This window comes from Meles meles, chromosome 9 (assembly GCF_922984935.1).
Source record: "Meles meles chromosome 9, mMelMel3.1 paternal haplotype, whole genome shotgun sequence".
Classification (NCBI taxonomy): Eukaryota; Metazoa; Chordata; class Mammalia; order Carnivora; family Mustelidae; genus Meles; species Meles meles.
Window position 1 is genome coordinate 8,338,502 of NC_060074.1, and position 26,591 is coordinate 8,365,092.

General features: G+C 38.3%; 1 protein-coding gene across 1 annotated transcript in view; it reads right to left on the reverse strand.

Moving 5' to 3' along the window:
- Nucleotides 1-26,591, reverse strand: part of DNAH7 (dynein axonemal heavy chain 7) — a 249,669-nt gene that overhangs the window by 131,751 nt on the left and 91,327 nt on the right. Inside the window, exons 28-36 of the mRNA XM_046018191.1 lie at nucleotides 25,385-25,597; nucleotides 23,407-23,505; nucleotides 20,760-21,008; nucleotides 18,176-18,325; nucleotides 16,226-16,408; nucleotides 15,696-15,872; nucleotides 13,031-13,162; nucleotides 10,600-10,824; nucleotides 8,049-8,246 (exon numbers count right to left, since the gene is read on the reverse strand). Coding sequence (XP_045874147.1) covers nucleotides 8,049-8,246; nucleotides 10,600-10,824; nucleotides 13,031-13,162; nucleotides 15,696-15,872; nucleotides 16,226-16,408; nucleotides 18,176-18,325; nucleotides 20,760-21,008; nucleotides 23,407-23,505; nucleotides 25,385-25,597 — 1,626 coding nt within the window. The remainder of the gene's footprint in view (nucleotides 1-8,048; nucleotides 8,247-10,599; nucleotides 10,825-13,030; nucleotides 13,163-15,695; nucleotides 15,873-16,225; nucleotides 16,409-18,175; nucleotides 18,326-20,759; nucleotides 21,009-23,406; nucleotides 23,506-25,384; nucleotides 25,598-26,591) is intronic.

Here is a 26,591-nt window from a genome sequence, read left to right on the forward strand (position 1 = left end):
TTATTTTCTTTTTCCTTCCCTTCATCTGTTTTGCTTAAGTTCCACAGAGGGGTGAAACCACTTGGTATTTGTCTTTTTCTGACTGACTTATTTTGCTTAGAATACACTCTAGATCCATCCATGTTGTTGCAAATGGCAAGATCTCATTCTTTTTGATGGCTAAGTAATATTCCTGTGTGTGTGTGTGTGTGTGTGTGTGTGTGTGTGTGTGTGTGTACCACATCTCTATCCATTTATCAGTTGGTGGATATCTGGGCTCTTTCCATAATTTGGCTATTGTTGATAATGCTGCTAGAAATACTGGGGCGCGTGTGTTCCGTCTAATCATCATTTTTGAACCCTCTGAATAAATACTAGTAAAGCAATTGCTGGGTTGTAGGGTAGTTCTGTTTTTAAATTTTCGAGGACCCTCCATATGGCTTTACAGTGGCTGCACTAGTTTCGCATTCCCACCAACAGTGGACGAAGATTCCCCTTTCCCCAAACTTGTCACTTCCTGAGTTGTTAATTTTAGTCATTCTGACTGGTGTAAGGTGATATATCATTGTGGTTTTGATTTGTATTTCCCTGATGCCAAGTGATATTGAGTATTTTTCCAGGTGTCTGTTAGCCATTTGTACGTCTTCTTTGGAGAACTGTCTATTCATGTCCTCTGCCCATTTCTTTACTGGATTATTTATTTTTGGGTGTTGACTTTAATGAGTTCTTTATAGGTCCTGGATACTAGCCCTTTATCTGGTATATCATTTGCAAATATATTCTCCCATTCTGTAGGGTTGCCTTTTAGTTTTGTTGACTGTTTCCTTTGCTGTGCAGAAGATTTTATCTTTGTGAAGTCCTAGTAGTTCATTTTTGCTTTTGTTTCCCTAGGCTCTGGAGATATATCTAGCAAGAAGTCACTGCAGCCGAGGTCAAAGAAGTTGCTGCTGCCTGTGTTCTCCCCTAGGATGTTGATGTTTGCCTGTCTTACATTGAAGTCTTTCATACATTTTGAACCTATTTTTGTGTATGGTGTACCAATGTGGTCCAGTTTCATTCTTTTGCACGTCTCTGTCCCATTTCCCCAATACCATTTGTTGAAGAGACTGTCTTTTTTCCACTGGATATTCTTCCCTGCTTCGTCAAAGATTAGTTGATCATAGAGTTGTAGGTCCATTTTGGGGTTCTTTATTCTGATCCATTGATCTATGTGTCTGGTTTTGTGTTAGTACCATGTTATTTTTATCACCACAGCTTTTCAATACAGCTTTAAGTCTGGAATTGTGATGCCTCTAGCTTTGCTTTTCTTTTTCAACAGTCCTCTGGCTATTTGGGGTCTTTTCTGGTTCCATACAAATTTTAGGATTATTTGTTTTTGCTCTGTGAAAAATTTTGGTGGTATTTTGATAGAGATTGCATTAAATGTGTAGATTGCTTTGGGTAGTATAGACATCTGAGCAATATGTATTCTTCTAATCCATGAGCATGGAATGTTTTTCCATTTCTTTGTGTTCTCTTCAATTTCCTTCATCAGTGTTCTATAGTTTTTAGCATACACATCTTTTATCTCATTGGATAGGTTTATTCCTAGTTATCTTATGGTTTCTGGTGCAATTGTCAATGGCATTGATTCCTTTTCTGCTGCTTCATTATTGATATATAAAAATGCAACAGATTTCTGTACATAGATTTTATATCCTGCCACTTTGCTGAATTCATATATTGGTGCTAGCAATGTTTTGGTGGAGTCTTTTGGGTTTTCCACATAGAATATCATACTGCCTGCAAAGAGTGACTTCTTCTTTGCCAAACTGGATGACTTTTATTTCTTTTTGTTGTCTGATTGCTAAGGCCACGACTTCCAGTCCTATGATGAACAATAGTGGTGAGAGTGGACATCCTTGTCATGTTCCTGACCCTTAGGGGGGAAGCTTTTATTTTTTTCCCCATTAAGAATGATATTCACTGTGGGTCTTTCTTATAGAGCCTTTATGACATTGAGGTATGTTCCTTCTATCCCTTCTTTCTTGAGGGTTTTTATCAAGAAAGGATGTTATATTTTGTCAAATACTTTTTTTTTACCTCTATTGAGAGGATCATATACTTCTTACCCTTTCTTTTATTAATATGGTGTATCACATTGATTGATTTGCAGATATTGAATCACCCCTGCAGCCCAGGAATAAATCCCACTTGATCATGATTAATAATCCTTGTGAAGTACTGTTGGATTCTACTAGCTGTTGGATTCAACTATCTTGTTGAGAATTTTTGCATCCATGTTCATCAGGGATATTGGTCTGTAATTTTCTTTTTTAGTGGGGTCTTTGTCCAGTTTTGGAATCAAGGTAATGCTGGGCTCAAGAAAGAGTTTAGAAGTTTTCCTTCCATTTCTCTTTTTGGAACAGCTTTGGAAGATATATTAATTCTTCTTTAAATGTTTGGTAAAATTCCCCTGGGAAACTACGGCCCAGGACTCTTTTTGTTGGGAGATTTTTGATTATTTATTCAATTTCTTTGCTGGTTATAAGTTTGTTCAAATTTTCTATTTATTCCTGTTTCAGTTTTGATAGTTTATATGTTTCTAGGAATTTCTAGGAATTTATTCATTTCTTTCAGATTGTCCAATTTTTGGCATATCATTGCTCATAATAATCTCTTATAACTATTTGTATTTCTGCATTGTTGGCTTTGATCTCTCCTCTCTCATTTGTGATTTTATTTACTTGGGTCCTTTCTCTTTTCTTTTTGTTAAGTCTGAGTGGGGCTTATCAATTTTTTTAATTCTTTCAAAGAATGAGCTCCTAGTTTTGTTGATCTGTTCTGCTGGGTTTTAAAAATTTCTATATCATTTATTTCTTCTCTAATCTTATTTTTCCCCTCTTTTTGGTTTTAGGCTTTATTTGTTATTCTTTTTCCAGCTCCTTTAGGTGTGAGGTTAAGTTGTGTATTTGAGACTTTTTTCCTTCTTGAAATAGGCCTGTATTGCTGTATGCTTCCCTCTTGTGACTGCCTTTGCTGTGTCCCAAAGGTTTTAGACTGTTGTGTTTTAATTTTCTTTTGCTTCTGTGTATTTTTTAAGTTCTTCTCTAATTTCCTATTCATTCCTTAGTAGGATGTTCTTTAACCTCCATGTTTTGTCATCTTTCCAAACCTTTTCTTGTGGTTGTTCAAGTTTCATAGCATTGTGGTCAGAAAATATGCATGGTATGATCTCAACCTTTTTGTACTGATTAAGCTTGATCTGTGACACCATATGTGATCTATTCTGAAGAATGTTCCATGTCCACTTGAAAAGAATGTATATTCTACTGTTTTAGGATGAAATGTTCTAAACATCTGAACATCTGTTAAGTCCATCTGGTCCAGTGTGTCATTCAAAGCCATTCTTTCCTTGTTGATCTTCTGCTTAGATGATCTGTCCATTGCTCTGAGTGGGGTGGCAAATTTCCTACTATCATTGTATTATTATCAATGAATTTCCTTATTAATTGATTTATATATTTGGGTGCTCTAAATTTGGGGGCAAAATATTTACAATTTTTCAATCTTCTTGTTGGATAGACCCCTTTATTAGGATATAGTACTCTTCTTCATTTCTCATTAAAGTCGTTGGTTTAAAATCTAATTGGCTGAAAACTGTATGGCTATTCCAGCTTTCTTCTGATAACCACTAACATGATAAATGTTTCTTCACCCCATCCCTTTCAATCACCAAGTGTCTTTGGGTCAAAAATGAATCTTGTAAGCAGTATATCAGTGGATCTTGTGGGTTCTTTTATTCATTCTGATACTCTATGTCTTTTGATTGGAGCATTGAGTCCATTTACATTCAGAGTAATTATTGATAGATACGAATTAGTGCCATTGTATTACCTGTACACTTGCTGTTCCTGTAGATCATCTCTGTTCCTTTCTAGTCTTTGCTGCTTTTGGTCTCTCTTTCCAACTCACAGAGTCCCCTTTAATATTTCTTGCAGGGTTGGTTAAGTGTTCACAAACTCCTTTAGTTTTTGCTTGTCTGGGAAATTCTATCTTTGCTTCTGTTCTGAATGACAGCCTTGTTGAATAAAGTATTCTTGGCTGCAGATTTTCCCCCTTAGCATGTTAAATATTTCATACCACCCTCTTCTGGCCTGCTAAGTTACTGTGCCAAGCTGCTGCTAACCTTATGTATCTGTGTAGGTTAAGGATGTCTTTTCCTTAGCTACTTTCAGAATTCTCTACATTTGTATTTTGTAAATTTCACTGTGATATGTCTTGGTATTGACCTGTTTTTGTTGATTTTGAGGGGAATTCTCTGTGCCTCTTGGACTTAAATGCCTGTTTCCTTCTCCAGGTTAGAGAAGTTTTCAGCTATAATTTGTTCTAATAAACTTTCTACTGCTTTTCCTCAATCTTCTTCTGGGACTCCTAAAATAAGGATATTCTTGTGCTTTATGGAATCACTGAGTTCCCTAAATCTATATTCATGACCGAATAGGCTTCTTTCCCCTGTTCTTTTCAGCTTCATTATTTTCCATAATTTCATCTTCTGTATCACCTGTTTGTTTCCCTGCTCCTTCCAGCCTCATGGAGGTTACATACAGTCAGGTTGGCATCTCAGCCATAGCATTTTTTTATTTCTACCCTGACTAGTTTCTAGGTCTTTTACCTCTGTAGCCAGGGTTTCTCTGGTGTCTCCTATGCTTCTTTCATGTCCAGCCAGTGTTCTTATTTCTGCTGTTCCAAATTCTTGTTCATATACACTGCTTATATCGGTTTTGAGCAAATTCCTGACTGTGACTTCTTCTTGGTCTTTTGTGGAGAATTCCTCCATCTTGTCATAATGTCTAGGTTTCTGTCTTTTGTGAGTTATGAAAGCTTGTTATGTTTCTTGCCCCTGAGAGTAAATGTGTATTAAGAAGGAATCACAGGGGCACCTGGGTGGCTCAGTGAGTTAAGCCTCTGCCAGCCACTCAGGTCACGGTCTCAGGGTTCTGGGACTGAGCCCGCATCGCATCAGGCTCTCTGCTCAGCAGGGAGCCTGCTTCCCCCTCTCTCTCTGCCTGCCTCTCTGCCTTTGTGATCTCTGTCTGTCAAATAAATAAAATCTTAAAAAAAAAAAAAAAGGAGTCACACACTGTCCAGGGCTGGGCACTTCTGAAAATATTTCTCGTGTGTGCTGTTTGCACTCTGCTGTTGTGTTTTGGCTGCTCTTTCCCAGAGGCTGATCCCCTGCAGAGTTCCTCCTTGCCTGCAATGGGGGGTGTTTAGGCCTTTAACTAGGTATGCTTTGATCGGTTTGTTAAAATAAACCTGAAAAAAAAAAGCCTCATGCAGAAAAAAAAGAGAGAGAGAGAGAGAGAGAGAGAGAAGGAAAGAGAACAAAAACCCTACACACACACACACACAAAAACTATAAACCTGGGGTGCCTGGGTGGCTCAGTGGGTTAAAGCCTCTGCCTTAGGCTCAGGTCATGGTCCCAGGGTCCTGGGATCGAGCCCCACATCGGGCTCTCTGCCTGGCGGGGAGCCTGCTTCCTCCTCTCTCTCTGCCTGCCTCTCTGCCTAGTTGTGATCTCTGTCTGTCAAATAAATAAATAAAATCTTAAAAAAAAAAAACTATAAACCTGATTCTAAAGGAGGGGAATGGGAAAGAAGGAAAAAAGAAAAAAAGAGAGAGAGAGAAGCTTAATCCAAAAAAAAACAAGAAAAGGAAACAAACCAATAAATGAGCAAAAAATCCTATAAGCCCAATTTCCACCCACCCCCCCCCCCCAAAGAAAGAAAACTAAAAGAAGTTAAACAATAAAAAATATTAAAAAAGAAAGCCTGGTCCTATTTCCACCCGAACTGGAACTGACACTTTGGAGCACTCAGTGATCAATAATTCGGTACATGTGCAGGCTCTGTGTTGTTCCTCCTAGGGAGAGGCCTGCTGCACAGGCTCCTGGCTAGACCTACCTTCGTAAAGATGCAGAGGGGTGGGGTTTGGTGGAATCATCTGCAGCCTCCACTGGAGGCAACGCTTCTCTCTAAAGTCCAACCGTACTGCAGGGAGAAACTGGGGATGTGTGTGGAAGATGGTGTCACCCATCCTCTCCTCCCCAGGTAGGTGACTTCAGGGCCACCACTGTTCAGGAGACACTCACGCAAATAATCTCCGCTCCTGTGTCCCAGGCCCTCGTCAGGTCACCAAGCTCAACCCGTCTGTGCCCAGGCCATCAGCGATGCCTGGTGTCACAGTTCTCCTATGTTTTATCTCGGGCACATGGCTGGAATTCAAAACTCCAAATCTTAAAGGACCCAGCAAGGCACGGATCCACTCTCCTCTAGGGGAGAGGAGAGCTAAGCCCAGCGCATTCTGTCCCAGAAGAGCAGTCGCATGGACGTGGCAGCGCCTGGAGTCTATGGTGAAACACAGTGAAAAGTCCCCACCAGGCTATCTGCCCTCAGCCGGCACCTCTGTCCCCTGCTGCTGAATGGCCACTCAGCGGCGCCCTTGGAGAGGCAATGCCCTCTTCCAAATGTACTTTGGGAAGATAAACATTTGTTCTTTCCTAGTGTGACCAGGGGATTCCCGCACCATGGTGTCTTGAGCCAGCCCTCCACATGGCTTCCTCTCCCACTCTCTCCCTTTCTCCCTGACCAGCTTTTCTCTCCCCCATTTCAAGTCTCCAAACTTTGCATCTGCCACATTCTCTCCCTCCTATTGTGCAGGTTGTTCTCTTAATCCTCAGATCAATTTCCTAATTGTTCACAATGATCTGATGCTGATCTAGCTGTGTTTGTGGGACAAGGCAAGCCCGGGGTCCCCCTACTACCCCACCATCATAACTCCTCCCTCCGGAAAGATCATTTTTTAACCCTGGTCAGACCAAACCTTGACTTAAAATCTCAGTTTAAACTTCTGCCTTCCCTGCTCTTGGACATTCCCTGATGCATACGGCATGTAAATTATGATAAGGGCGCCATCACAATCTTTTGTGGAAGATATTATTCAAGAAATGATACCAGGACACTTGTTTAACCACATGTCCAAATATAGTTCAAAAAGATTAGCAGATTAAATCAAAATATAAAACCAGTAAAGAACCGGAAACAGGAGCTGTCATAAAGTGGGTGAAGGTGTGCTGACTGAGCGCCTGTAAAGCGAGGGACCACTGGTGGCTTCTTTGGGCTCCGCTACTTGCTTTCCCTTGTCTTCCCACCCACTGTGGGGTGGGGAACAGAGCTAGATGAAGAGAGACAAGAGTCCTACCTTACTGGCATCACTGCGGTTCTCTCTTAGCTGGTGCGGCCTTGCCTGCTGCCACGGAAATCTTCCAAAGTTTGCTCTCTTAGAGGAGCTGCGCTGCGAGGACTTTAGCAACTCCAAAGAGATGCCCACACTGTACAGTTCTCAGCTGTAAGGGAACTAATGAAGCTCCCACGCTGCTGTGGGCCGTCATCTAGAATGGAGCCCCAAGAAAGCTGAAGTCCCCTTATCTTCCACACTGTCAGGTGACCCTGGAGAAACTGACACTCGCCCCCATGACAGAGCTGTGGGTGCTACTCACTATTAGCTCCAGCCAGTGTCTGCCTTTAGGAATCCGGAACTAGGGCCGGGAACTGGCCTTTGTTCACTATGACCTTCTAAATACAAGGGAACCAAGACTATGTAGAGCTCCTGAGATTTTGGACATTATCTGCTAGAGCAGCTAGCATTTTCTTACCAAACACACAGTGGGCATGATTCCAGAAGTCAAAGAAAATAATTTTTATTACTGCATAGTAATCCTCCATATACTAAACAATTTTGAAATTAAGAATTAAATACCTCTTCCTCTCAAGGGATATGAAATCTTCATCCTAATGAGCTATTTTAAAGGTACAATAATTTAAAAAGCTATAATAATTGAGTGATATAAAATGGAATCACTTCTTTAGTCCATTTCTAAAATAAATAGGCAGTTAAGAATTCTCTGTGGCTACATCAACATATTTTAATATTTAAAAATATGAGATCTACTGTTTCAGGTAGTTAAAAAATAACATTCTTAAGAATATTATGGACATTTTAACGTGTAGATTTCTTCAATACTTACAATAATATAAACGCTCTTTCCAGTTCCTGTTGGTCCTACAAATATTGAAGGCTTTTGATGGGTGGTCAACAATTCCATTAAAGCAGAGCATCGAACCGTGTCCAGAGTTGGTACAATGATTTCATTAAACATCACATCCTTAGGAATTTGAGGAGCTTCTGCCAATTTCTTTACCCATGGTTCCCATTTTCCTATTCCCTGTTTATAATAAACAGCCAAATGATGAATGTTATGTTATAAAATAATTTTTAAATCTCTGTTATTCTGTGCCATTATAGAAAAGATCAAAGATCAAGACCCAAAACAAAACAAAACAAAACAAAAAAACCACTGACGTTTACATATTTGTTTTTATCCTTTAAAACACTTCACCCTGAGTTTGAAAGTTAAATTTTGTGTCTTAAACTGAGGAGAAACTAGACTTTTATATGAATCAAAAAGAAATGGCAATGCTGTGATATTTCTGATTGCTGAAATCACTGATTACGTTAAACCAAAGATCAAATATTTTGTCCAAATGTTAATTTTTTTAATGACACTAAGAAACTAGACTAATTAGTGCATTAAATAGTAAAGATTTTGGTTCAATAAGTGTTAACAAATATAGAATTTTTTCCCCCTAGAACATCAGCTGCATGTTGCCTGTACTTTTATTAATGGTATATATAACATAAGCTTATCATTTTACATGAGATTTTTTTAATTGTGGTTTTAAAAAACTCCTAAAATTTATCTTCAACCATTTTTTAAGCATACAGTTCAGTAGTGTTAACTGTATTCACCTTGTTGTGCAACAGATATCTAGAATGGCTAAGATTTCTTCATGTGAGATTATTATTATGAATTAACATTATACTATATTTTTGTATCCAACTCGTCGACTAAAACTTGTATTTGCTATGCAGTCTTTAGAACAAAAACTTTCAAAAATAACATGTTAACTCTCTTGCTTTAGAAAACATCATTGCTCTCTTCATTCTTACAGAATTAAATTTAAGATCCTCATCATTCAAAACACATCAGAACTCAGACTCCTTCCTTCATGCGTCCCACAGTCCAGCCCCATTGATGGACTTACTGTTTTCTAATATACCCAAGGCCCTGGATCTTCCCATAGGGCACTCTTTTGGCCTAGAGTGTCACATGACACTCTTCTGAAGAGGTTAAGAACTCACCGAGGGCAGCACTATGACTTACTCATTTTTGTAACCTCTGGCACGAGCTGTGAATACAGCACAGATTTTTTTTTTTTTTGAGAAGGGTGATTTCACATCAAGTTGTAAACTCTATTGCAAGGAAGTAACTAGAACTTTCTAGAACTGAAGAAGAAACAATGTCCTTCCCTTATTCTTGATAATCTTTCCTAAGATGGATATTTTGTCACCATATGGGAAAGGAAAGATTAAGAATCAGGGAACCTGGAGTGAATACTCATTTAGAGATTTTGTGATACTGGGAAGAATCACATAATATCTCTGAGCCCTAATTTCCTCAATGGGAAAATTTATAAAATAATTCTCTCTTTCCTATTTCACTGAGATGTTGGGAAACAAATTGAAATGATCGTAGAAAAACTTAGTAAACGGCAAGGTGCTCTGAAAATGCAGGCTATTGTTAGTAATTGAAATAAAATAAAATTGGCAAATAAAAGGCTACTATCTTGTGGCTGGCGGGGTGAAGAGTGTCTTCTGAGGTGGGCTTGGCGATACACCTCAAGAGCCATAAAAATTTAAAAATTGATACAGCAAATTCCTTTTCTAGGAACTTATTTTAAAGAAAGAATCAGATATGTACACCATGCCTTGTATACAAGAATATTCACTAACGCAGAAAAACTAAGAAAAAACAAAAACAGTCCAATGTGTAAGAGTAGGGAACTGTTTGGATAGATCATGGCTCATCCAGATAATAGCCTCTAGGGAGGCTTTAGAAAAATAACTTTATTAAAGAAATACTGGTGAGATAGAATTATCTTCTGGGGACATAGTATGAACCAATTTCACTTGAAGCTTCGTATTTAAATAGGTATTCCTGAAATCCTCAGTACAGTACTCATGGGAGCTGTTACACATAAATAAGTAAACAAACACCACCCAGCTTTTATTGTCCAGTTCCTTGTGTTAACATTAACCCAGCTATGTTCGTACAGGACTTCTTAGCAACTGTGATATGCTAACATGCACCATATGAACCCCAAGAGGTACCCTGAAACAACATGCACCAAGTGCTGGGCTAGAGGTCATACTGTGTACTTGTATTTAAGGAACACAATAAGCCCATCCGGTGTTAATATTTGTCTTATTTCTATCAAAGAGAAAAACAAGGTTCAGAAAGATTATTAGTCCAAGGCTATACACAAAGAAAATGGCTTTATAAGGACTTAAACCCTGATGTGTCTGACTTCAAAGCCAGAGTACCTTCCTCTACTACTCCATGCTGAGTCTTAAGGTAAAAAGTGGTGACAGGGTGGCCCCAGGGCCATTATGTGCTGTGTGTCTCCAAGAGAACTCTGCCTGGTTGGTAGTTGTAAATCTTGCTTCAGAGCTCTTACCTCAGTGACAAATTGATAATCATAAATTGTTCCTTTTTCAGGAAATGGGACAGTTAGTGCTTTTGAAGGCATCTGTTCCATGCCACTCAGTAATTTAAACTTATTTCGAGTTAGTTCTGAAATTGGGCCTTCCATTAGTTCTCGAAGAATCTTATCAAATTTCAACCGATCATCATCTTTACAGGAAGCTCCAATGGACCAGATCAATGAAAACAGAAAAATGCCCTGCATTGGAGAGATGAGAAGATGAGTGCATTAAAGAATAACTTTAATGTATTCTTGAAGCTTGAATCAGATCAGCCAGATTAATATCTTTGAAAGAAATTTAATAAACTAACACATAATCGTAGGTTATCTCAGGATTTTATAATAATTAGATTTTAAAAAATTGGATTGCATGTCTTATGAAATCTTGCTATCAGAAAAGATAATACAATGCAAAATACATGGTGAAACCTTAGAATGATTACTCTGGTAAATCATGTGATATTTTAAATACACGGAAGGACCCTGATATTAAAAAAGTACATTGCGATAACTTTTTATTAGGCAATTTTAATAAGGAATAATCAACCTTCATAATATACATGACTTTTAATTTAAATCTTGATAGTGTTTTCTTAAAAGAAAAAATTCATATTTGTTTATTTACCTGTTGTAGCAATCTGAGCACTAACTACATAACTAGACCTATAGCTAGGGATGACAAGACCTAACACTAAATGAGAAAACCCATTTTCTTTTTCTCTTTTTTTTATTATGTTCAGTTAGCCAACATATAGTACATCATTAGTCTGTGATGCAGCGTTCAACGATTCATTCATTAGTTGCATATAACATCCAGTGCTCGTCAAAACACACGCCCTCCTTAATACCCATCACCCAGCTATGTCATTCCCCACCCCCGCCCTTCTGTAACCCTCAGTCTTTTTTCCTAGAGTCCAGAGTCTCTCATGGTTTGTCTCCCTCTCTGATTTCCAGTTTTCCCTCCCTTTCTCTGCGGTCTTCCATGTCATTCCTTATGTGGTTTCACTCATATGTGGACCATAAGTAATAACATGGAGAAAACCTATTTTCCTGTTTTAAAATCAAATCCCCCTTTTATTTAAGATTATTTATTTGACAGAGAGTGGTGGGGGAGTAGCAGGGGAAGGGCAGAGAGAGAGATTCTCAAGCAGACTCCCAACTGAGCATGATGCCCAATATGGGGCTTAATTCCGTGACCCTAAATCATGACCTAAGCTGAAATCTAGAGTCAGACGCTTAACTGACTGAGCCTCCCAGGTGTCCCTAAAGCCCCTTTTTAAATGCCAAAACAAGCACAGTCTTGACTACTCTTCAAAGTTTTGCACTCTCCTTAACACTGTTTGTCTACTCCTAGATTACTAACAGGCTGTTTCTCTCTGGAAACCATCTAAAACTAAATTAAAAATTAATTTATTTAATAGAATATACATAATAAGAGCAACATCTTGACCACCCTAGAAGTGCTACCATTAGCAATATATAATTTTTTATTAGGGAATGTTCAAGAGCCATTGATCATTTTGTTCCTATTTGAAAAGTGTTTTCATACCTATTTTTCCTCAGTGTTAATGTACATTTGTATTACACACACATATATACACACACATATATTTCATTTTTTAGTTTTTTAAGATTTTATTTATTTGTTGGACAGAGAGAGAGATCACAGGCAGGCAGAGCAGCAGACGGGGGTGGGGGGAAGCAGGTTCCCCGCTGAGCAGAGAGCCCAACCCGGGGCTCGATCCCAGGATCCTGAGATCATGACCTGAGTCGAAGGCAGAGGCTTGGCCCACTGAACCACCCCCACACACCTATATTTTCAACATTTATATCTCAAGAAAAAGGGAAGAAAATCAAAATAAAAAACAAAGAATTATGATTTGAAGGTTGATGGGGAGACGAATCTTGTTATCAACTGGTCACTACTGGGGCACCTGGGTGGCTCAGTCGGTTAAGCATCTATCTTCAGCTTGAGTCATGATCCCAGGGTCCTAGAATTGAGCCCTGAGTCAGGGTCTTTGCTCAGGGAGGAGTCTGCTTCTCCCTCTCCCCCTGCTCATGAACATATGTGAGCTGCCCCCACCCTCAAATAAATGCATAAGACCTTAAAAAAAAAAAAAAAAAAAGGTCACTGTTGTCCTGGGGATTGATAATGTCTGAGGCTGGTTAACTGACCTGCGATCTCAGTAGCAGATTTGGGGTATCACTGGGTTTCACCCAAACCTCCGATGCAATGGAACTGACTGTGGAAGAGCTTTCCTACAGGCACTTACTATTGGGGCCCAACTTCTTCCTTGCTGTCCAGCCTCTGGTTCCAGGGAGAAAATGAAGTTCCTAATCAGGAAGCATTGGAGAAAGCGGTAGATGTCTTTCTTTCGGAAGATTCAAAGGCAATGGACCTTACCTCCAGTAATGAGTACGTTTCTCGATCATTTCTCTCTCTCACTTTGATTTCATCAGAAAAGTTATCCATAAAACAGTCTATCAGATTCATTAAGGATCGGACTAAGTTTGTATCTGAAGTAGGAGATAATTCCTAAAAAATCAGAAAAAGTGTGTAAAACAAATTAACTTAAATTAGGCACTAATTAAAATAGCATCAAATACTTATTGAATTTACTTAGTCCTCATGGCCATGGTACCCATGACAAGGACTATGATAATTCTCATTTGCAGGCGGGAAAACTGAGGCACAAATCAGTTCCCTAGTCCAGAGTGTGGCGTCACTGGATGGCCTGTCCCACGGATGCACTCCTGAACCATTCCTGCACTGATTCCCAAATTCAAAAATTTACTTGTACACGTTCAATTGTGTTCATCAACGACCTAGAATCTATCTTATATAATTTTGTAAATCAAAACACTAAAAAAAATCTTTCAGAGTATTAAAATTAATGAATGTGTTTCCAAACTTATTTGATACATCTTTACAGCAGTCCTCATAGTAAACTCATTCCTATGAAATAAATTTGCAAGTCTTGAAGAGCCCAAAATATTCCCAGAGTGCGTAAACACCATGCGCTTTACTTTTTTGGGGGGAGGGGAGTCTCACCATGACTGTTTATAAAGGAATGCAATAGTGTGTACAGCTCCTATGAGCCATACAACATGCAATTTCTCCGTGAACAGATTGTCTTCTTCCCTCCAAGCTTTCTTCTAACCCTTAGAGTGGTACTGTTTCCTGGGTAACACGTAAGAGTTAACTCTCTGAAATGGACTCTGCAGATTAGAAACAGCCGACTTCATCTTCAGCCACTGTCCCAGTAGAAACAGGCAGAAATGACAAAGGAGTTTCTAAAGATTGGACTAAGTATTAGAGACCCAATCCTAAAATACGAATAGTTATCACTACAAGTAGGACACTTACTACTACATGGTAACAAGAGGAATCCATAGTTTATTTAAGAGGACAAAAGTGCAGAGGACATTTTAGAAGCTTGTATTAAAGTGTGTTTTCTTGGGGTGCCTGTGTGGCTCCATTGGTTAGGCGACTGCCTTTAGCTTAGGTCATGATCCTGGAGTCCTGGAATCCAGTCCCGCATTGAGCTCCCAGCTCAGGCAGGGAGTCTGCTTCTCCCTCTGACCCTCTCCCCTCTCAGGCTCTCTCTCTCTCTCAAGTAAATAAATAAAAAAAATTTTAAACAGTGTGTTTTCTCTTTTGCTACTGAAAAGATAGTTATGACATGGAAAATTCATGTATTCGTAAGACCTACATTCTCTGACGACACCAGGGTGGGGGAGGGTGGGGGAAGTTGTAGCTTATTTTACAAGTGTAACCGTTTTTGAAACATGATTACTTCATACCTTCAACACATTTCATGTTTGCTTGTTTTTAAAATTTTTAACAACCAAACTTCTTAGAAGGGCAGCGTACAGCACTGTTGTGACCAGGAGCGCCTGTATTCAGCCAGCTGCCCTGGAGCTCCCTTGCTTCTTCCCGGAAAGTGTTTGGGCCACACTTGTCCCCATGATCTTCTAAATTGCCAAATCCAAGGGACACATGCCAATCCTTTTCTGCCCTGACATCTTAGTGGTTTCTGGTAATACCAACTACTCGCTTCTTAAAAGGCTCTCCCCCGCCGAAATTATAGCCGCACCCGTAATACTGGCATGATTTTAAATTCCACCTTCCTTATCTGTACCTTGAGCCAAACTTGTGTCCTAAGCTTTTCTATTTTATTTCCAACAGCAGGAGAAATAACCAGGCCTGTGTTCCTGTATTTGTCCCAGAGCCAAAGTCATCCTAAAAGACCTCTGGTTGACATCTCCCAGAGCAGAAATTAAGCATACTTTCCCCACAATTTCCAGCTGGAGAGGGTTGAAGAGCCTGGCTGGAACTCCATCAACTCTCAGAGGCAGGAGATTTCCATTCAGGCTGTCATTTCTCCCCATTGTACCTTCCCCCCCTGCATCAATCCCCTGGATACACTGAAAGAAAGAAAAATGGATTTGGACTTCTTTCAGTCTTCTACCAGGGACTGACTTTCCTCCCTGAATCCCAGGATTTTTTAGCCAACAACAGTCATCTCTAAACAAGTAGACGCGCTCATGCTAAATAGAGCGGATTCCCCATTTAGCCTGCCTGAAGCAACAACATATTCCTCCATTATTACCCATATCTAATTCGTCAGATGTCATAAATGAATTACTTTTAAAAAATGGCCTTTTGCCAATAATAAAATATGACATATTTATTCTAGGAACTTCAAAAAACAAAAAAATTATAAAAATGGAAACTAAAATATAATAGTCGCTGAGAAATGAGAGATAACATTTTCGGATATTTTCACCCAGATGTGGTTAGGTGGACCTTTAAGATTTTTTTTTTCTTGAAGGGAATAGAGTAGCATCCATATATTCTCTCAAACCCTAAAATGCCTCATTAAATTTTTGCGGGGAGAGTAAATATATAAATTAAAATCTTTCTACTTTAATCAGAAAAGTTTTTAGTTAAGCCAGTTAAATTATTTTAATATCTGAGCATTGGTATTAACAATAGACAAAATGAATATACTTGGCTGATTTGGATTTTCCGTTTATTCAAGTCTTACAATTCTGATTCCTCTTACCTTCGCATGCTTTCTAATAAATTCAACAGAAACTGGGACCATTCTGTCAAATAAGCCTACTATAAATTCTTTCTGCATGGGACTAATTGCAGCAGGTAGGAGATTTATCCAAGACAACATTAATGGCCTCCAGCCTAACATGTGAGGTTCCATGTAAATCATCCCACATCTGGAAACCTGGAAAAAGAATAATTGTTTACCATCAAGGTAATGCTTCTGTAAGAAATATGACTTGGTACATCTGTTTCTTATAACCTTCAGAAAATTCTTCTTAAAAAAGTTTAATTTTATGTAATTTCATGATCTAAATATTTGTGTATGACTTTACCGATGGCTTTAAAGAAAGAGGAAAGTATCCCTGACTCTCAGATTTGTCACGGTAGGTCAACAGATAGGTCTGTTCGTAAAGAATCGAAGTGCTGTTAAAATGAATTCTACTAATGTTTTTCTTTCAAAGTCAAGGTTACTAAGTAATGAAATCATTTATAGCATTTCAAATTTATAAGCAGATGTCAAAATGGAGAACTTACAGTAGCAGGAGAAGCGACTTCCAAATCCATTGGTTCAAAAATAAGATTCATTTGTGGTGACATCTGAATGATCTCCCCACTCATCAGACACAGCTTTTTGTTATCATCCAGCACCGTGTTCATATTCTCAATCCACACTGCGTCTACTGGTCCATCAAAAATTAACCATTTCCTATCTGGTGTCTGGTTTAAGCATATGATGAATAAAGGGCAAAAATTAGTAGTGATAATATAAGGAAACAATCCAATAATGTTTAAAAATTTAAAAATGTAACTCCTAAAATTAATTTCACCGTAAAAATGTAAGGGCAGAGGTGCCTGGGTGGCTCAGCGGGTTAAAGCCTGTGCTTTCTGATCCCATGGTCCTGGGATCGAGCCCCGCATCGGGTTCTCTGCTCAGCCGGGAGCATGCTTCCCTTCCTCTCTCTCTGCCTGCCTCTCTGCCTACTTATGATCTCTGTCTGTCAAATAATAAATAAATAAATCTTTAAAAAATATGTAAGGGCATCTTTTGAACAAAGCATGTGTGTGTTTATGGAGAGAGAGAGAGAGAAGAGTCGCTGAAGAAGCCTATATACGCCATGGACAAGACAAAAGTATAACATCTTTTCTCAAAATCTCATCTTTTCCAATGTTTCTGGACTCATATATAACACGTTTAAGAAAGTGTTATGAGTAAAAAAAACATAATTGCCAGAGAAAATAGTTTTCATTGAAAGTATCTGATTCTATGCAGTATTATGTTCATATAGATTAACTACTCTTGGGTGCCAAATCAAGTTTTTTCTTCCCTCCACTGAATGAATTTACACACACACATCCCGCTTGGGTTGAATGGTTTTGTGGTGATACGGGATATCAATATAAGGTTCAGTCTCACGATGATAAACGACAATATTTGTGCATTGTCTGAACGACAGCAAATGTTTGACGAGTGCCAAGGAGTGGCCAGATATTCATGGGGAGGGCAAAAGCAGATTCTCCTTCCAGATCTTACAAAATCTGCTTTTTTGTGCCCACAGACGATGCCTTGGTTCCCTCTCAGCAAATGTGAATTCAGGTTGAAGAGATGAGGGGTTTGAAACCATCCTAACACCTTCCCAGGCCCTGTCGCCAACTGCTTTAGTCTGCAAGACCGCGGACCTGTCACAGACTTGTGATAGCGTGTGGGCCTGCTCCACACCCACACTCAAGAGCCAGCGCTGGCCAGGCTCTGGGAGCAGGGAAGAGCTCATACCTCAGAGATCACCTCAAGATCCAATTTCCCTTGTCCTGTCGGCTTCCCATGCCTGCTGACCCTCACTTTGGGCAACACGGCCAGGTAGCAGAGATGCCGGGTTCTGCGGCCTGAAGGACCTCACTTGTTATTTGGCTTTACCACGTGCCAGCTGTCTGGCTTAGGGTGAGCTCCTTAACCTTTCTGAGACTGAGTATTTATGGGGCAAAATGTCCTGGAAAATGTAATGTATGCTATGTAACTGAGTATAAAATGGGAGATATCTCATAATTATTTCTGCATAAATAATGCGACCCCATACATTATGTAGAGATGTCATGTGTTAATCTGGGCCAGAGTGCACCCACTGGGAAAAGAAAGAACCTGAGAAGTTATATCAATGATCTCACATCTCTGCCTGTCCTGTGATTACTTTTATCCTTGAAATTACTAGCAAAGCCTGATACTGGGCAAGATCTCCGCCCCATGAAAGCCAATTCTTATGTTACACTCATTGTCTGAGGTCCTTGAGCCACTTAGAGCACAGCTGAGCTTTGACATTTTCTATTATTACACCAACTAAAGAGTCAGGCTCAGCTGAGTCCTTAAGTGGGTAAAGAACACCAAAGTAAGGACATATTGTCTGAAACAACTGGACAGGAAAAAACAACAGACATTCGTGAGAAGGAACTCACAGTGTTTCTGAATGTGCACACTAGAGTACTGGTACTCACCGCTGAAGCAGCAAACGCTCTGAAACTGACAGCCAGGATGCCATCGGACCACTCGTGAGACACCACGTCAAACTGTCCATACAGTTGACCCATGGTGACAGACTTGGGATTTAACACAGTGATTTGCACCTTGTTCTCCTCCATTAACCCCTTAATGGAAAAAAAGCACATTCATTTAGAAGGATATTGTCTTTATTCATAAAAAACATGATTGGATATTTAGAAAATCCTAGATTCTGCAAAGAAACTACCAGAAGCAAGGAGTGCATTTCACAAATTTCCAGCATACAGAGTCAGTTTATTAAGACTGGTTGTATTTTCTCTACAGGGCTAATGAACAACGAAAAAAATAAAATTTTACAAATACCACTTATGATAGTATTTAAAACTCATGAAATACTCAGTAATAAATTAGCAAATTTATTGTTGCAAATAAATTAGCAAATTTGCCAACAAATTAGCAAAGAACTATAAACCTAAAACTGCAAAAGGGGAGTTGGAAATTTTTTCTTTTTGTAAAGTGTCAGATGGTACATATTATAGGCTCTTCAAGTTATATACAGTTGGTCACATATTCTCTGTTTCTCTTTCTTTTCTTTCTGTTTTTTTTTTTTTTTGTTTTGCTTTGTTTTTTATAAACCTTAAAAAATACTACCACTATTCTAATTTCTCGGGTGTTAGAAAAATAGGTTTGGAGTCAAATATGGCCTATGGGCTGTAACCGGTTGACGGGTGCCACCAAACATTCTCTGAGAAAATGAAAAGATCTAAATACAGGCAACCCTGTTCCATTCTCACAGAATCAAAAAGGTAATATTCATAAGTTGTCAATTTTGACCAGAATCTTGAAAGCTGGGAATTATACAAAAGATATTAACACACCTAGGGCATGAGATTTTTTGTTTTTAATTAATAGGTGTTATTTTCTTAGAGTAGCTTTAAGTTCAAAGAGAAATTGAATGGAAAGTACAGAGATTCACATGTATTCCCTCTGTCCCCCAGAGCCCCCACCATTTTCCCTATTATTAAAGACTTGCAGTGGGGTGGTATATTATTATGAATGATCAACTCATACTGATACATTATTGTCTTTTTAAAGATTTATTTATTTATTTGAGAGAGATGGAGAGAGAGCAAGAGTGGGAGGGGCCAAGGAGAGAGAATCTCAAGCAGACTCCGCAATGATGCGGAACCCAACACAGGCTCAACCTCACAACTCTGAGATCATGACCTGAGCCAAAACCAAGCATCAGATGCTTAACTGACTGCACCGCTCAGGGGTCCCTGATACATTATTAACTACAGTCCATGGTTGACATTAAGGGTGGCTCTTGTGATGGACATTGTACAGGTTTTGTCAAACGCATAACAGCACTTATCCACTATTATAGTATCATACAGAATAGCTTCACTGCCCTAAAATCCCCTGCGCTCTCTTATTTGTCATCATTTCTTTTTTTATATGGATAACATGACAAATGCAACTCTTCCCAACGCTGCCCTCTGCCCACACCCCCAAGGCTTGGGAAACAAACTACCGAACTCCAGAAAAGATGTGGAATAAAAACTAGAAAGTAAAACAAGCTCGTGGTCTTCACGTGCTCCTCTGTGCCCACCAAGGGGATAACAATGCATCATTCTACACTGGGAGGTATGGGAAAGCTCCGCCATCTTAGTCAGGGAAGTTGCTGCCACTAAGGCAAGACTTTTGTCTCAATAATGCAGCAAGGCTAGTGAGATTCCACAATCAAGATATAATGATCACAAATCCCATTTGGCTACACACACTGAAATGTATGAAGCAAAAACTACTCAAAATACAAAAAGTAGACAGAAATACAGTATTAGTTGGAGAATTAAAAATAGCCTAATTCATTTAGCATGTCAAAGTAGGCCAATTTTAAATAAATGATCGTATTATTCACAATTCATGTCTTATACAATCATTCATTGCATTTATGTGTACATGTGTGATTTACGTGATGCAAAACACACATTCACTTCAATACCACTAGTGGCTAATCACAGAAGTTTGCCTTACAAATCTAACCATTCAGAAAATTAAAAATACTCTAAAAAGTATGGAAAGAAAGCTTTCAGACTTTTCATGTTTTCAGATTTTTTCCTACAACATATGCTACCTTCATAGACAAAAAAATTTTTGAAAAGAAATAGAAAGTTGACATGCAAACCTATGATAGCTCCTTCATAGGCTACACTTCATAGTTGCTTCGTATGACGTTTCTAGTAGTATTTTCCTTTGACTCATTTTTCCCTTTAAGTTGTGACATTAAAATATTTTTTAGAATCACTGTACATTCTGGGGCACCCGGGTGGCTCAGTGAGTTAACCCTCTGCCTTAGGCTCAGGTCATGATCTCAGGGTCCTGGAATCAAGCCCCACATCGGGCTCTCTGCTCAGCGGGGAGCCTTCTTCCCCCTCTCACTCTGCCTGCTGCTCTGCCTACTTGTGATCTCTGTCTCTTTCAAATAAATAAATAAATTCTTAATAAAGTAAATCACTGTATACTCTATCTTGCCCAAAGCTGATTATGAATAAATTAGTGCATTAATAACACACTTACCTTTTCACATATGTCATTTAGTGCTCCAGCTAAGACACGGTATGCACTGGTTTTTCCTCCAAACGGTTCCCCGACAATCATAAAACCATGACGCACAATCATCATTTCATATATTTGAAGTATCTTCTCGGAAAAGAATCTGGTCAGTTGCAAATTCATGGACTCACAGTTGTCTTTGATAGCGGCTAGCAAATCATTGTAATCTGGTTTTGGTAATTTCACACCAGGAAACAAGTCTGAGGTGATTCCCTGTGACAGAGGATTTATATTACGTTTGATACCCTCTCTCTCTCTACACACAACACACACACGCACACACACACGCGTGTCATGAAATTCCTCCATCCTCGCATTTAATATTGATGGAAATAGAGCCATTAAATAGTTCAACAGTAGTTTTAACAGCTTTATAGAGATATGACTGACATGCAATGAACTCTATATATTTAAAGTGTTACAACTGGGTAAGTGGAGTCATCAAATCAATCAAGATAATCAACATATGTCTCCCAGAAGTCACCTTGTTACCTTTTGTAATCCTCCTTCCCTTCTCTCTTTGCCCCTCCCACCTCCATCACCAGGAATCCACTAATTTGCTTTCTGTTACTACTTTTATTTGCATTCTCTAGAATTGAATATAGATGAAGTTACACATTACAGGTACCACTTTTTTTCTGTGTGACTTCTTTTCACTCAGCATAAAGATGTGGAGATTCCCACATGTGACACCGTTGCATACAAGTATTACATTCAAATCCATTCCCCTGTTGATGGATACTTTCTTTCATTGTTTCCAGTTTGGACTATTGCAAACAAAACTGCTACGAACACTACATAAAACTCTTTGTATGGACAAATGACTTCCATTTCCCTTGGTTGAATACTGAAGAATGGAAAACCTGGATAATATGGGGGTTATGTGTTTAATATTTTAAGAAACTATCTGCTTTCCAAAGAGGTTGTATTATTGTGCATTCACTCCAGCAGTGTATATCCCTTTTAATGTTTGTTATGGTTGGTCTTTTTAATTTTACCCACACTAATAAGCATGTCACTATCTTACGTGGCTTCTTCAATATGCATTTCCTGAAGACTAATGTTTTTGCATGTGCTTATTTGCTTTATGTGTATGTTCTTTAGTCAAGTCCCTCTTCAAATCTTTTGCCTATTTTTAATGGTTTATTTTCTTAATGGTAAGATTTGACCATTCTGTAAATATTCTGAATACGAGTCCTTCATCATAAACCTAAATTTGCAAATATTTTTCCTAGTTTGCAACTTGTCTTTCATCCTCTGATCAATGTCTTTCAAAGAGCAAACTTTTTAAATTTTGAAGTCTATTTTATCAATTTATTGTTTTATGCGTTGTGCTTTTGGTGCCGTGTTTAAGAAATTTTTTCTGTTCCCAAAGTCACAAGAGCTGCCTCCCGTTTTCTTCTAGAAATTTTACAGTTTTACAATACTTTTAAGTTAAAAAGTTAGACAACTATGATCTGATTTCAAGGCTTCTTATAAAGACAGTTTCAATTAGTATAATGATAGACAAATATAACAATGGAACAGAACGGGGAGACCAGAAAGAGACCCACACAAATGAATTGAACAATTCATTCTCAACAAAGGAACAAAGACAATTTGGTAGAGAAAAGATAAAAAGAATGCCTGGATTTGTTAAAACAATGAACATACAAAAATTAGTTCAAAGGTATTTTAATCATTGTGGTGGCCAATCAGCTTAGAGTCCCTCAAAGATTCATGTCTATATAAAACCTTAAAATGTAACCTCATTTGGAAATAGGATCTTTGCAGATATAATTAGGTAAATTAAGAAGAGGTTATACTGGGCCTTAAGTCCAATGCTGGTGTCTTTATAACAGAAAGGAGAAGAAGATTCAAACACAAACAGACCCAGGGAAGGCCATGTGATGATGGAGGCAGAAAGCAGAGAGATGCCAATGCACCATATGATTAAACTTAGCTCTCCCTTTAAATCATCCTGAAAAACATTAATTTCATAAAAGCCATCACATTCTTTTAAAGAAATTAAGCCTTTTATTAATTATTTTTTTTAAAGATTTGATTTATTTTTCAGAGAGAGAGAGAGCACAGGCAGGGGGAGCTGCAGGCAGAGGGGAAGCAGGCTCCCTGCCGAGCAAGGAGTCAGATGCAGGGGCTCCCTCCCAGGACCCCGAGATCATGACCTGAGCTGAAGGCGGATGCTTAACCAACCAAGCCACTCAGCCGTCCCAAGAAATTAAGCTTTTTAATAAATTTCTTCAATTATTAATTTAACAAACATTTGCCAAGTACCTTTTCTGTGCAAAGGATTCAGTGGTGGGTTAGACCCATTATTTTCCTTCAAGGAGCCTACATTCTAGTGCAATTTATCAGCAAGCAGACTTTGTAACTTTTGTGTGCTTATTTACATTGCACAGTTTTTAAAAAGTACAATTTAAAAATCCCAGCTTCTTGAAAGTCATCTGAAACAGAGCTAAACCATTTCAAGTGAAACATGCAATGATCTCTGTTTCTCTGTGCCACATCATTATTTTCTGTAGAAGTTTCTCATAAGGAGTTGCAAACTTGGACATTTGATAAATACATTATTATAAAAATTCTGATACGCCAAAATAACAAATATCCTTACCTCAAAGAGTGGTAAATCATGGGACAAAAATTTTGGCAGATTTACATCAATAATAGATCTAAGCAGCAAAATTTCTTCATTTTCATTTGGATATTTCAGCTAAAAGAAAATACACTCATGATGATATTGCCATCAGCTAAGGACACCCCCTACATGTTCACACACATACACACACACACACACGTATACACACAGAGGCCCCAAAGACAATTTAAACCCACACAAAACTTTTCTCATTTATTTTCATTTAATTGGATTGTTAATAATTTTAGGTTTTGAAAAAATTCCAAAACACTTGCGGTAACCTCAAAGTTTACTAAAAACCTGGTTGAACTCTGAACTTGTTGCTCAGGCCCATAATAAGGTGTGCAGAGTTCACAAAAATATGAATCTCAAATTGTTTCTCCCGACTTCAATACTTTATTCAACACCTCACTCCAGAGCTTCTCCAACAATCATGCATTTAATTTTCCAGAACCCTCACTCCTTCCCTCTAGAATCTTTCTGCCTAAAAAATTCCGTGTTCCAACTTAACTGGATTTATCCTTACAAAGTCAGTGGTGCCGGCAGTCAAGTTCAGAGAACCTAATGCCAAAGGTCATCCTGCTCATAGGGTGTCTTTGGATCAGTCTAACGACACCTAGATTATGAGGTGTCAAAAGTCTGTTTTGTCATTTGAGAAGTTATTATTTTAAAGCAAATGTTTAAATTGTTCCTTGATATAATAAAAACAAACTTCAAAATATTCAAGCCAACACTTTCAACAATTCTAGATTAGCTTTTGACAAAGAAGGAAAGGATTCATTTGCAGGATTCATTTGCTGTGTAACTTTAATAGCTCAATTCCATAGTCAAGATGTCAGTGATAACACACACTAGACAATGCATTATCTTTCCCATTATCTGACCACAGTGTAATCCTGATGCGCTAAGTTAATAAAAATTGTTACTTCTAGTTGCATTGGCTTATTGCAAAAAACAATGACATGCAGTTATTCTAGGCTAATGTGAAATGGAATATCACCACTATGTATCAGAATTCTCAGTAACATTTATTACAGAAGATAAAAATGCACGCCATTGTTCTTAATGATGTAGAATATATTTTAAAATCCTTTCTTCTATAAAACATGACTATAAAAATTTCATAAACTCCAAGGTCACATTTCCCACTTTGCTATTAACTATAGCCTACCTTGCTTTGTTTCATAAAGAACACAGAATTCACACCTCCATAAAATATTTCCAACGAAAAGTTATAGACGTCTTAAAATATTTGGATTTTTCCATCCATATAGATTTATACCATTTTAAAATGCAAACATCATATTACAAATCTGTAACTGCTAGCCCACAATAGGCTGTAGTTACATAATTACATCAATTGATGTTTTCTCACATTTGTATATATTTATTAATTATACATTATTTCCTTTAAAGCTATACATGTTCATATAGACTGAAAGCCTTCAAAATATTTATCGGCAGCAAGGAATTTCATTCCTTGGTAGTACCTATTTTTAACATTTAAAATTACAGAACAGAATTCAAATCAATAAGAATTATGTCTAAGTTTTTACAAATCATAAAATTTCCTTTTTCACATGTGCAAATAATCAACTATTTTTTAGTACAATAGCTGTATTTTTTCAGCTGATGAAACCAACCAGTTACTGGAACTCTGTGAAGACACAGCGTCCTGAGATTTAGGAAGAGAAAATTCCTGAGTAAGAAATAACTTGAGTTGGGGCGCCTGGGTGGCTCAGTGGGTTAAGCCGCTGCCTTCAGCTCAGGTCATGGTCTCAGGGTCCTGGGATCGAGTCCCACATCGGGCTCTCTGCTCGGCAGGGAGCCTGCTTCCCTCTCTCTCTCTGCCTGCCTCTCTGCCTACCTGTGATCTCTCTCTCTCGCTGTCAAATAAATAAATAAATAAAATCTAAAAAAAAAAAAAAAAAAAGAAATAACTTGAGTTGTCTACCTTCAGGTTCCCAGCGGCGGTGAGCACGGACTTCACGGCTCTCATGCCGTAGTCATAGTGATGTTGCGAGGACAATTGCTCTGAACACAAGCGGTAGGTAGCCACGATTTTTACTGACAGTGGCCGAGCTGTGACAAACCCACAGGAGTACAGGACGATTTCAGCAATCATGGCATAGTCAGGCACCATCATTGCTACTGTCCGAAAGAGAGCCTGGAGGAGTGCAGAAAAGGTATTTTTTGAAAAGACCATTATAAAGGCAACCCTACTGCTCATTTCCTAATGTGTTATGACTGTATAGCTTTTCTGCAATAACGTTCAATGACAACATCCAAATCATATAGAAAAAAACACTTCATTTTAAAAAAGGGTTTTTTTGTAATTGTTATCTAATAAATATCATTAACTTCTGTATCACTGTTTTTCCTTATATCATGCTTTGAGAGCACTCATGAACATTCATGATACTTAGATTTTGGGTGAATTATTAAATCACGTGCTGAGTATCACCTATGCTCTATTCTTCTTGGGAAGTGACCGGTTATAGGGAAAATATATTCAAGTCTGCTGGGATGTCCAAAAGCTGGGCTTTTCCTCTGGGCTGGTGAGAAAATGCATGGTACTGGGAGACCAGGCTTCAAGTGAGGCTGTCTTGGAATCGATTTAGTTGTAGGCTACAGGCTAGTCAGATAACTCCCAATAACAAGGCTATGTTAGATAAATAAGGTATTTTGAGATATTTTTAACTTTTTTGAATTTGCAGCCACCATGTCAGTCTTTCATCGAGTGTAATAAAGGAAGAAAAACTGGAAATAAGCCACAGTTATTATTAGAGATAAATCAATTTTCCAAATCGTGAAGATTTTTTTTTTCATGGTAATTTTAAGTGTTGTGGGACACATAAATGTCACGTGATACCGAAATAGAAAACAGATTTTAAAAGAATAAATAAGAAAATGTAAGTTTACAATGTCTTTATGTGTCAGGACCTACTTCAACAGCTCAGACAGTAAGTGAGGACCTTTGTGTACTAAAGAGAAAAATGGCCATTTTGTTTTCAAAGTAGGCTCCATGTCCACTGTGGGGTTTGAACTCGTAAGCCCAAGACTGAGAGGCACACGCTGTAGTGACTGAGACAGTTAGGCATTCCTAAAAAAAAAAAAAAATGGCAATTTTGTTCAGATAATTTATAGATATCTTCTAGGAA